This window comes from Microtus oregoni, unplaced genomic scaffold (genome assembly GCF_018167655.1).
Source record: "Microtus oregoni isolate MIOR12 unplaced genomic scaffold, Mior012 000035F_ref0000213, whole genome shotgun sequence".
NCBI classification, from domain to species: Eukaryota; Metazoa; Chordata; class Mammalia; order Rodentia; family Cricetidae; genus Microtus; species Microtus oregoni.
The window spans coordinates 24,007,786-24,020,959 of record NW_024543094.1 but is presented as its reverse complement, the minus strand read 5'-3'; the positions used below and the strand labels follow the sequence as shown (position 1 = coordinate 24,020,959).

General features: G+C 38.0%; 1 protein-coding gene across 2 annotated transcripts in view; it reads right to left on the bottom strand.

Moving 5' to 3' along the window:
• Positions 1 to 265: 265 nt before the first annotated feature.
• Positions 266 to 13,174, bottom strand: part of Slc39a12 (solute carrier family 39 member 12) — a 93,526-nt gene continuing 80,617 nt past the window's right edge. Inside the window, exon 13 of one of the 2 annotated variants that reach the window (XM_041630834.1) lies at positions 266 to 1,183. In XM_041630834.1, coding sequence (XP_041486768.1) covers positions 1,055 to 1,183 — 129 coding nt within the window. In that variant the 3' untranslated portion in view covers positions 266 to 1,054. Of the gene's footprint in view, positions 1,184 to 8,414; positions 8,519 to 13,174 lie in introns of those variants that run through there. The other variant, XM_041630835.1, reaches the window with a different exon arrangement.

Sequence of the window (13,174 nt, the reverse complement as noted above, 5' to 3'; positions counted from 1 at the left end):
TTGTCAGGGCCCGTCATTAAAAACGAAGAAAAATAGTAGGCATCCACGTTCCAAGGACAAATGATTAAAGCCGGGGTTGTTTTCTCTTTTAATAATATTCTAGGTTACCAGCAATATTTCTTGTTCATGAATTCACTTGGCTGATTTTCCATTTAAAGTGACCCAAGAAATAATGCAAACGTATCTTATTAGTAAGATCATACACACACACACACACACACACACACACACACACACACACACACAGAGAGAGAGAGAGAGAGAGAGAGAGAGAGAGAGAGAGAGAGAGAGAGAGAAATACAGAGAGACACAGACAGAGAGACAGAGACAAAGCCTGTTATATAATCTATGAGAGCTGAGTCATTAGATTCCTGCCTGATTCTTTGTTACCCTACTAATCTGGGAACATCACCACTTCTTCTTGCCTAGGACAGACATGCTGACATTTACAGAGGGACAGACAGATACTCTGACATATCTTTTGGGCTTCTCAATTTGTCTATTCATGTATAGTGCTAAAGCAGGGCTTGATTCTTCCAGATGACCAGGTTACACCAGCTTGGAAGAGAGGATCTGTATATAAAGTAACAGAAGGTGCTTAAAAGCACCACTTTCAAATTAGCCTTTATTATACTTCTATTATCCTATTTGCTTATGGTTTATAGATTACATAGAAAACAAATGTATTGTTAACATAAAAACCCACAAAACTGTTGCCACTGATTTTTATGCCAACCGGCACCTGTCGGTTTCAAATGCAACAAATAAACATTCTTTTTAGGGAAATGACGTTTTTTACAGTTGAATAGAATTCAGAATTTACAAACAACACTGACCATTACTGTGGTTCATTATAGGGTCAGAAACAAAAGTAAACAATTCAGTGCGAGACAGATTTACCTTTATACATTTCTAAAAATATTATAATATGTAATTAATAAGTTAAGATAAAATACATTCTTTGCCTAAAATAAAAATACTGAAATTTAGTAATCAGCATAGAGACCACATAAGAAATAAGATATAATTTTGGAAGACATTGAAGCAACTTAACTTATATTCTAATATTCTGTTCATATGCAGCTAAGAGCAAAAGAGAAAGCCAGCCTAAGATCAATCCAACGTTCTGCAGCAGAAACGTCATCCAGGGTCGTTGTGTTTGAACATGAGTCATTTCAGGAAGCTAAAAAAAGAACGAAAAACCAGAATAAGATCCAGATATATTCAACTGCTGAGAAAAGCTTGATGGGAAAGCACGAGTTACTCTGTTATTCAGGACTTAATAATCTTCAAAATTCCCCAAATAGTTCCCCAGTGTTTAGTACCTACTCCTGCCATTAGTTTGAAATGTAAGCTAAATGGAGCCACTTGCTGGTGACTGGAAGGACTCTCGCATTGGCAGAAGTCTTAAAATGACACAGCTGTCAACGGAAGCCAACTTTCCCTTTGTTTCAGGATATGTTTAAATGTGAGATAAACAAGGCATGAAAGGTACAATTTTGGATTGCTCCATTAGGCTTATGAAACATCTAAATGGACCAGCTTCTGCAAAGCGCTCGTGTTTATTTACCGTCAAAGAGAAGACCAAGGTCTCCATGACCTTTAGAGCAACAAAGACATCATTTCCTAGGACTGTATTTAATTCTCAAAGAGACAACTGGAAATAGCTTCATGCCTATCAAATGTCACAGTGCCATTCGGAAGAAAAGGTGCATCCAGGCTTCTGTAGAAAGAGCCCAGTGTGGTTTGGGCTTGTATTAGTTCAAATTCCTTACCCTAACAAGCTCATAGAGAGTAACAAGCCAGATTGTTTCCCTTTGGAATGCATAGTCTCAGGTCAGTGTATTCACTCATCTAACTTAACGTTGGCATCACTGAGAGCCACTGCTGGATGCTTAGTTGTGTCCTTGGCTTCCACTAGATGGCAGTTAGTCTAGATGTCATGGGCACCTCGGGCCCCTTGTAATGACAACCAGAAATAGATAACTATTTTTCTGGTACTGTGGTAATTAATATACATCCAGATTATATTAGTTTATATGTATAATGGACATTATTTATTCTTAAGAGCTTAAATTTGGTGGTATTCTTAAAGAATTAACAATACCAACTGAATTTACCCAACTTCTTTAAATGTCAATAGTTTAAAACAGTTTTGGCAGTTAACTCCAAAGCTAGGCAATATAATTATATTTCAGTTATATCACCTGTGGTCACTTAATTTTGAATAAACTTATTTTGGATAAACTTATTTCCAAATACTGAACTAAGATTCCTTTTCTTCCTTAGTTTGCAAATCAGATAGTTGTCATTTACTGTATGTGGCTGAATTAGCAGCACACCCCAGGCCTAGTGACATGTGCCTGTAGTCCCAGGATGTGGGAGGTGGAGGAAGTAGAATCAGAAATCATCTTCAACTATATAGAAATTTTGCGGCCAGCGTAGGATACGTCAGACTCTGTCTCAAAAACTAAGTCACAAAAATTCAAGCAGTTGTTTAATTTCTTACTGTTCTTTATTAACCTAGGCCTATGGTCCTACTGCTTACTTGGAGTGTCTAGCAGATGGCAGAGAGGAATGCACTTGTCTGTAGCAACCACAGAACCTCCGCCAGTGAGACATTCATGAGTCCTGTATTCGATGCAGATGGCATTCTGCTCAAGCAAACATCACAAATACTGCATGCTCCAAGAACAACGTCCTCATAGAATATACTTTTAAAGTGCTTACACTACAAAATATGATGTACATTCTATTTGATTTGCATACACCCTCATTCATATACCGTTCCTGTGTTTCCTTTGCCTCCCTTACTCCTCACAATCGTCTGAGAGATAAATTGTTTAGCCCCTGTATGTAGAATCAGCGTCGCTGCAGATATGAGACTAGATCCAGGGCAGAGCCAAGTCCGCTCCTTCAGGAGTACAAAGGCCAGCTCTGTTTGCAATTCACCCATGCCTGTTGTGAAAATTCCTGCTGTATCATTAGAACAAAAGGTTGGAAATAACAAAGTTAAAAGGTGCTCCTCCCTCCTCATCAAACAATCTTGCTTTTGCAACAAAGGCTATCAGAGAAATCCACAGCTGGCTAAGTGCAGAGAATAATAGGCAGCTGTGGGCATCAACCCCAACTGGCAAATATATAATACAACCCCTACTGGTCGACTTCTCTGTTTTTATGCCAGTACCACACTGTTTTCATTACTGTAGCTCTGTAATAGAGTTTAAGTCAGGAATGGTAATGCCTCCAAAAGATCCTTTATTGTATAAGATTGTTTTGGCTATCCTGGGTTTTTTTGTTTTTCCATATAAAGTTGATTATTGTCCTCTCAAGATGAATATCTTGCATATCACCATAGAACCTTCATCTGGTGATGGATGGAGATAGAGACAGAGACCCACACTGAAGCACCAGACTGGGCTCCCAAGGTCCCAAGGAGGAGCAGAAGGAGGGAGAACATGAGCAAGGAAGTCAGGACCACGAGGGGTGCTTCCACCCACTGAGACAGTGGGGCTAATCTATTGGGAGCTCACCAAGGCCAGCTGACTGTGGCTGAAAAAGCATGGGATAAAACCGGACTCTCTGAACATGGCAAACAATGAGGGCTGATGAGAAGCCAAGGACAATGTCACGGGATTTTGATCCTACTTCATGTTCTGGCTTTGTGGGAGCCTAGCCAGTTTGGATGTTCACCTTCCTAGACATGGACAGAGGGGGGAGGACCTTGGACTTTCCACAGGGCAGGGAACCCTGACTGCTCTTTGGACTGGAGAGGGAGGGGGAAAGGAGTGGAGGGAGGGGGAGAAGGGTGGGAGGAGGGGGAGGGAAATGGGAGGCTGGGAGGAGGCGGGAACTTTTTTTTTCTTTTTCTCAATGAAAAATTAAAAAAATAAAAATAAACAAAAAAATAATACAACCCCTAGACTAGGGTTGGGGAACACCATGGTAGAGGGGGCACAGAGACTGTAAGAGACAGAGGACCATGTGATCTATTGGGACATCATGTTATTTACAAATGATAGGAAAGCTTCACCAGTGAAATCTCAAGTATATGGTCACCTAAATGAGACCTTCACTGCATGCCAGCATGAGTGGGAGAAGTCTCACAAGGTCCCAACCCTAAATGAGGAGCTACGGGCAGTTAATGGTTGCTGAGGAAAGAGAATCAATCACTCTTCTCAAAGAATGAGCCCCCTGACCGCTTATCCAATCCCAAGTGGTCAGCCATAAATACATACACATACAAACAACATTAACTGGGCTCAGCAGGATGTGTGAGTGTGGATGTATTTACATATATGTCTATAGCAATTGTTAAGAAAAAGTTCATGAATTTGAGGAGAAGACCCGGGAGGAATTGGAGTGAGAGAAAAAAGGCAGTGAGAAAATTGGAAATGATATAAATATAGTACTCATGTATGAAATTTTAATGTGTATGTATACAATTTTAATTTAAAGAAAGTCCCATACAGTTGAGAAGGAAGGAACACTACCAAAGTAGCTCTATGTATTTCTAAAATGATTAACAAATGATGGATGAAAAAGAAGCATATACATCATTTTCCTGATGGATGTAAGATTCAAAATTCTCAACAAAATACTTGTAAGTCAAATTTAGCAACACATTTAAAAAAATCATATACCATGATTAAATTAGCTTCATCCCCCAAATGCAAGGATGTTTCAACGTATGCAAATCATTAAGTGTAATATAGTAATGCATATATTTATGTATTGAAATCACATAATTATCTCAAATGGATTCAGAAAAGACCTGTGACGATGTTCAATATCCTTTTATGATACATGATACTAGGAATATGTGCTAGATGGCTTTTTGTATTTGTTAGTTAGTTTGTTTTTAAATTTATCAACTTGATGCAAGTTAGATTCTCTAGAGTCATCTAGGAAAAGTGAGAAATTGCCTCCATTAGATTGGCCCACAAGCATGTATTTCAGGCATTTTCTTGATTGATGATTGGTGTGGGAGGGCCCAGACCACTGTGGGTAGTGCTACCTCTAGGTAAGGCCTGGGTTGTATAAGGAAGCAAACTGAGCAAGCCAGTAAGCAGCATTCTTCCATGGTCTCTGCTTCTGCTCCTGCTGAGTTCCTGTCCTGTTGTCCCTTAAAGTTGGACTGTGAGATACAACTATCAGTACTCTCCATCCCGCTGGCTCCCTGGACTGGTTTCTCTCCAGGTCCAGCTCACTAGCTTCTGCAACTGCTTATGAAATAACCACTCTAAGACCTATTATCAGTCACATTTGTCTGACCAACGTCTTAGGTTTCTTACTGGCTAGCTCTAATTATTAAATGTGCCCATTTCTACTAATCTGTGTATTGCCACAAAGTTGTGGCTTACCAGCGAGACATGGTACTCCTTTAGCAGCTACATGGCATCTTCTCATTCTGTCTTCCTTCTCTGTCTCTTCTTTCAGATTCCCCACCAAGTTATAGTCTGCCTGTCCATTGGACAAAACAGCTTTTTTCATCAACCAATAAAAGCAACACATATAAAGAAAGACATCCCACATTAGTGACATGAAAGTATAATCCAAATAAACTCTTTTCTCCTTCAAGTTGGTTTTGGTCAGTACTTTATCATAGCAATGAAAACAAGGATTGAATAAAAGAATATTACCTAACATAACAATTCCTAAAGTGCTGTCTCTTCCAACATTATACTAGGAAAAATGAATGTGTTAAGTCTAAAATCAAGACTGAGACAGTGGTATCCACTTTCTAGTCACCTAATATAATGTTTGAAATTGTTGCTAGAGCTAAGAAATACAAAATGACACAAACAGGGAAAGAAGATGATGTGATAATATACTGAAAGATACAATAGTCTCAATCAGAAAACTCTTAGGTCTAATGAACACAGTAAAATAGCAAACTACAAAATCTACATAAAAAATTAGTAACTTTTCTAAACACCAAACTTATAAGAAAGAAATCGGAGAAATATTCCCATTGACAATAACTTAAATTTTAAATAAGCCTAAACAAGGAAATAAAGGACCTTTACAATGAACACTTTAAAAACAATGAAGAAAAAAACTGAAAGAGATACCAAAACATTTCTCAAGCCTATGGATTGGCAAGACAAACAATGTCTTTAATATGAAAACTGATCTACCAATTAAATACAATCTCTGTAAAATTTCCAATGACTTTTTCACAGAACTAGGAAAAAGCTAAAATGTGTATGAAAATATAAATGATCACACAAAAAACCAGATCAGTCAGTAGCAGAAAGAGCAGCACTGGAAGTAACACAATATTTGGTTGCAAATTATACTGTAGACCTACAGTTACAGAAGAGTATGTTAGTGGCAAAATGAAAACTTTATGAAAAATGAAATATAAAAAAGGCCCCAGAAATAAACTCACATAATTTCAACAGTGATGCCAAAAATAAATAGAAAAAAGATGACCTCTTTAATAAATGGTGCTAGGAAAACTGCATCCACCTGAAGAAGAATGAAACTAGGTTCTGATCTATCACTGTATAAAAAGAATCTATCTATTCAAAACGGATTAAAGACTTTAATGTAACTGTAAGAGAAAACACGTCAGAACACAAGTGTCAGTAAAGACTTGCTGAAAAGGCTCCAGTAACCTAGGAAATAATGGTAAGAATTGACAAGTGAAGCTGTGTAAATGAAAAAGCTTATGCACAGCAAGGAAGCTGACTGTGGAGAAACAGTCAACCGAATAGTAAGAAGTCATTGCCAACCATACACATTGATGGAAACTTAGTCACCAGAATCCACAAAGAACTCTAGTTAAGAATACTTGCTACGTAAGCATGAACACTTACGTTTGAATTCCCAGCACCTACATTAAAACCCCACAACCCTAGCACTGTATGGAGTACAGTGGTGCTTGCTGACTGTTCAGCGAGAGACTCTGCTTCTAGGAAGTAATGTAGAGCAGGTGTATGGACATGAGTGCACAGACACACATATGCAAACATGCACACATCACACACAAGTATATATATATATATATATATATATATATATATATATACCCAAACATACACACCAGCATACAGAGAATGAGAGAGCAAAAGAGAGAGAACTCAAAGATGAACGCTCTAAATCATTCAGTCCATAAGTGGGTAAATTAACTGAACAGACAGTTCTCGTGTGTGTGTGTGTGTGTGTGTGTGTGTGTGTGTGTGTGTAAATAGCTATATGAAATAGTATGTGATATCCTTAGCTATAATAGAAGTACAAATTGGAACTACCTGCATTTATCTATTGATTTATTTTGGAAATAAAGTTCATTCCATGCTAATCAGGATAACTAACAACAAGAAAACCAATAGGAGACTGGGAATCTGACTCAGTGGATAATGTTCTTGCCATGCAAGTGTAAGAACTGGAGTTCAGCTCTCCAGATCTCCCATAATACCTGGGTAGGTGTAGCTGTTACCTGTATCTTGAAATTCACGGAGCAAAGACAGGGGATTCCCACAGTAAGACAACCAGTTAGACTATCCAGTTGCTATGCTCTGGGTTCAAAGAGAAACTATACTCTTGTAAAATAGAGTGTGATAGAGGAAGACAACAAACATCAACTTCATGTCTCCACATGCATGTGTACATGATACACATATGCTTCCATACAGGCACTGTACGTCCATGCTTTTGCAAGAAGTTTCTTGAATGCATCTCAAATGGTGACTGTGTTATAAATATTATGTCCTTCCCATCCTCCTGTGCAGTTCTCTATAGGGAAAAAGGCTCATAATGCCTATTTCTAAAAGCAACTCCCCCGGGCACCTGAGTCTGTTTTCCTTAGCTGGACCCAGACAGTGAAGTTCCATGGACACAGCTTTATCAGTTAGCATGAACAGTGTCTTAGATGTGCACTTCTGAATCTATGAAGACAAGCTAACAAGGCAGCAACTAAAAAAACTGCATAATGATGTGGAAAAGGCAGCAGTACAGAGAGAGTAAAAGATAAAAGTCGTTTCTGTATGTTAGAATAAAAGAAAAGATAAGCAGAGAGAGCATGAATATATTTAGGAAGGTGAAAGTTTCCTATATAACATGGCATTTATGGATACATTTCATCATATGTATTTACAAGATCCATGGACACAGAAGACTCACAGTGAAAACTAATATAAACTTTAGACTTTGAGTCAAAATATTAAATCAAAATTGAAAAAAGACCTAAGCATATGAGATTCAGAATCACAAAATTCTTAAAAGCAAATTTGAAAGATTCATGAAAACTGATTTATCACTGATTTTTTTAAAAAAATATAAATATAAAACTCCAAGAAGAGATAAGTAGGTAAAGTGAACATAATCAAAATTTATCCTTGTACTCACAGGGAATTATAGCTCTCACTTTCAGCAAAGAAGCTTCATTTTGCAGCAGGGAGAGACTATTGAAGAAATCCACAATTGGTTAAAACACAGAGAAAAGATCAGGGGGTGTCCAAACCCAACCAGTACATCTACAGTGAATCTCCTCCTCTCAGGGCTCAGGTGCACCCTAGAAGTGAGACACAGAGACTGAAAGAGCCAGAGGAACAGAATGACTGCTACAAAATCCTACATATGAGAGGAAATCTGAAAAATCTGTTCCCTAAAGATCCCCTATAAAACGAGACCAGTTGGCATGGAATACAAATAAAGAAATCTTATCAATCCCACCCCTAGAAGGAATACTATAGACAGTTAGTGACTGCTAGGAGAAGAAAAACCAGTCTCTAGGGGTGAACCCCTTTAAGATTTTCCAATCACAAGTGGTCAACTCTAAACACATACACATGTGAACCACACTGAATAGATGTGCATGTGTACATGTACATGTGTGTGAAAAAATGATAGCTAAAGAAGAAAGGTCAATAATTTAAGAGGTAGTTGGGGGTATGTGGAAGAGTTGGAGAGAAAAAGGAATATGTGGAAATGATGTAAAAATTGTGCTACTGTATGAAATTCTCAAAAACATTAAATTAAAATGTAGTCTTTATAAATTAAAAAAATAATCTTTGTACAGACTTAAAAGGCAGTCAATGGAATGGGAAAATATTTGCAAACCACATGTTCAGAAAAGACAGTACTCAGAATATGTAACGAGCTCAGAATTCAATAGCAGGAATATGTAGACGACTTGAATAGAAACTTGTCAAAGAAGATATACAGATGGCTAATAACCACAGGAAATGCTCCCTAGAGTCACTCCTCTCTAGGGAAAGGCATGTGAAAACTGTAGGGAGACAGATCGACATCTGCAAACTGTCTCTTCTGTGGGTCAGCTAGGGCAGCTCTAGTATACTAACTGGTTGGGCATCTTCAACAGTATTTCATGAAGCTCTGGAACCTGGGAAATCAAAAACCAGGTCACCTATAGAATATGTGGAATTCTATGGTTAGTCCTAGTTTATGAAATTCTACCTTCTCTTGTATGTTCACATAGGTTAGAGAGCACCTCTTCACTCTCTTCTTATGAAACATTCAGTCCAAGCCTGTTATGCAGGCTCCATACACCTGATCCCATCAACTCTAGCTACCCTCCAACCTCTGAGGGTGTGAATACATGTGCTATACATACTAACTGGCAAAACATACACATAAACCTAAAAATGAAGTGTAGCGCTCCATTTGCATCCTAGCAATCTAAGGGGATCTGACCCCTTTGGGTGGGAATCCACAATCTGTTACCATCAGGGCCATCCCTCCTAATATCATCATTCTAGGGATTAAAGTTAAAGTATTGATTTTGCAGAAGTGCTAATATGTAATCCATAACAGCTAATCACTTTTAAAAATTAAATCGTACATTTGTGAAAATACACATTTAGGTGAGGATATGAGAAAATTGTAATCTTTTTTTCTGTTGGTTGTAACCATCTAAATTGGCACAGTCACAAAGGAAACTAGTCTGACAATTCCCTAGAAAATTAACTGTCAAATTGCCATACTGCCTAGCAATTCCACTCCTAGAAATATATCCAGTCTACATGTAATGATTTAAGTAATATGTTGTCATCTAGTCTCAGGTAGATTTAGCTAAAATGATTTATCTCATAATATTAAAAGAATTACCATTCTGGTTTTATCTCTGTTACTGTGATAAAACATTGTTTCCAAAAACAGCGTAGGGTAGGAGGTGGTTTATTTGACTAACACTTCCAGGTCACAGTCTATCCTTGAGGGAAGTCAAGGTATAGTGCTCAAGCAGGAGCTTGGAGGTTGAACATCAATTTTTGCACTTTTAGCTAACTATACAGTTCAGAACTACCTACCAAAGGAATGGTGCCAACCACAGTGGGTGAGGACAGTCTACATTAATGAGCAATCCTTCACAGACATGCCCATAGACAAATCTGATCCACACTATTCTTCAGTTAAGACATTGCCATCAGTAGTCTGAGTCAAGTTGATAGTTTAAGATGACCAGAATAAACTATTCATAGTAATATAGCAATCTATTAATTAAAATTATTTTTAAAAGGATACTCTGGAAAGTGTGCACATGTGAGTGTGTTCAGGCATTCACAATGTGGTTTAAAAGAGCAACTAAGACATGTTGTAAGTAAGAAAATATCAACATTTCCAGGACCTGGTTTCCCTACATTACAGAGTGGGTTTGATATATTAGTATCTCAGTAGAAAATGTAAAAAGTATATTTAATTGATTTGTTGTTGGTTTACAGAAAGATCAGAAGTCTTTCAAAGTTGTTGGCAGAACGGATTCGTACTTCTTTCTTCTGAAAAGAACTATCAACATCAAATAATCTTAATTTTGCTTCTGAAATGGATTATGAATGCTGGGTACACATTCTCAGTGAGTTCCCAATACAATGACAGTGATGCTTCGAAGATGACGCTACAAAGACACTAGCTCAGAATTGAGTATAATAAAGGGTTATTTATTTAGGAGTAGACTCACAGATCACAGTCCTCTGCACAACAGGGAAACAAGAACTTTAACCAGCATCCAGAAGGGAGAGCGAGTGCACACGTTACATCAGCATTAGTAGTATAAGAGCCCATGCCCAGGTGAGCTGGTATCTAAAAGTCTACTGGCTAAAGGAGTTCCTAAAGCAATGCTTACTGTCTAACATTTGTTTAAAAACAAACATGCACATAAAGACCACTTCACATGCCTTTAAATTTTCCCTTCCTGTGGATGGATAACAGCCAATGTGATTACACTTGCGTACTGTCAAACTTCTAGAAAAAGATAATTTACTATTTCTTTCAGCTCTGAAAGGGCTTATTGTATCAGACAACGTGGTGGTGGTAGATACTGCTGTGGGACAATTGAATTATACCCTGTCACTTATATTGTATAATTTTAATAAAACATTGATTGGCCAGAAGTCAGACAGAAAGTAGAAGCTGGGCAACAAGAACAAGAGAATTCCGGGAAGAGGAAAGGGTCAGTCTTCAGTCATCCCAGAGGAAGCCAGATGCAGAGGAAGGAAAATGAGAATGCCTCACTGATAAAAGGTACCAAGCCACGTGGCTAAAACAGACAAGAATTATGGGCTAATTTAAGATGCAAGAAAGAGTTAATAAGAAGCCTGGGCTAATAGGCCAATCAGTTTGTAAATAATGTGGGCCTCTGTGTGTTTTCTTTGGGACTGAATGGCTGTGGGACTTGGCAAGACAGAAATCTCTGGCAATATAAAAGCTACCTTACACTCCCTTAAAATTTTGCTTCCTATGGATGGATAACAGCCAATAGGATTATGCTTACATATTGTCAAACTTCTAGAAAAAAACATTTACTATTTCTTACAGATATGAAAGGGTTCATAGCATCAGACAACCTGGTGGTGATAGATAATGAATTTCATTGCATTTCTCTTAAGTAATAAAGCTCAATGAAATAAAAGGTAAGGAAGGGATGGTAGGTTGAAAGATGGCTCAGCTGGCAAAGCGGCCACCAGTCAAGTTTGAGGACCACAGTTCTATCCCCAGCACTCAGATAAACAACTTTATGTACTGATACATGTGTATACTGTCAGCATTAGTGAATCAAAGGCAGGCAGATTCCTGGGGTTCCATAGCCAGTCAGCCGAGCCTATCAGAGAGCCCCAGGCTCCAGGGAGAGACTGTATCAAAAAGTAAAGTGACAAAGAGCTATAGACAAAACAACTGCTTAGAGCAGGAGAAATTGAGTTCCCCAAGAAGAGGTCTCTAATTGGTTATCCAATCCCATGGGATCAGTCGTGAAATCATATATAGACAAGTAATACTAAATAAACTGGGAAAGTTGTATATATTTGCGTGTATGTGTGTGTGTGCATGCGCACATGCGTATGTGTGTGAAGATAACAAAAGAAGACATATTCAAAGTTGATCTCTGGTCTCTATATGTGCATGCATATATATGAAATATATGATACCTGCACAAATAAGCATGAACCTAATACACACACAAATAAAGTAAAATAAAATAATGTTAAGGATACAATTAAATGAAAAGCCTAAAAACATAGAATCCAGTTCATTTTTGTAGTCACATGATTAGAAGTGCAGACCAGACATGTGTCTACTTCATATTCCTCTCATCAGATTCCCTATGTTGAAATGGTGTGGCAGTAATTCTAAGTGTAACATTTGTACCGTAACCATAAGTGCGACATTTGCTGAGCTGTTGCAGTCATGAAGCAGCCTAGAAAATTACCAGCAGTCGGGTTACTAGCTGAGTGTAATAGCCAGCCTTCCTTTTTCACATTTTTGCATTGGTTTAAAGGTTCAAATTCAAAATATTCTGTCCCTTCCTTTCACAGAGAACATTCCCTGGAAACTGGAAAATGTTGCAAGACAAACTCTGACTGTGATGTCACTTTCTTGCGTTTGTTAGTAGTAACCCAGTAAATTCCTCTAAACAATGCCCTTCCCTGTGGCTTTTCTTCATCTATTATTATGTGAGACACACTTTTAATGGAAAACTGTTGATAGTCTTGAAAAGGATGAGCTATTGAAAAGAAACATCCAAAAAATTGTGTGGTGAGGGCAGAGAAAATGATTTAAAAAACTGTGGTATAGTGATTGGTGGGTGGTGGGTGTGTAGGGGGTTGGGATAGAAAACTGGGCATATAGTTATTCTTCAGCATCCAGGAGACACTTATGCCAGGAATTCTCTCTAATGCCAGAACTTGAAGATGCTCATGCCCCTTACATTAAGTAA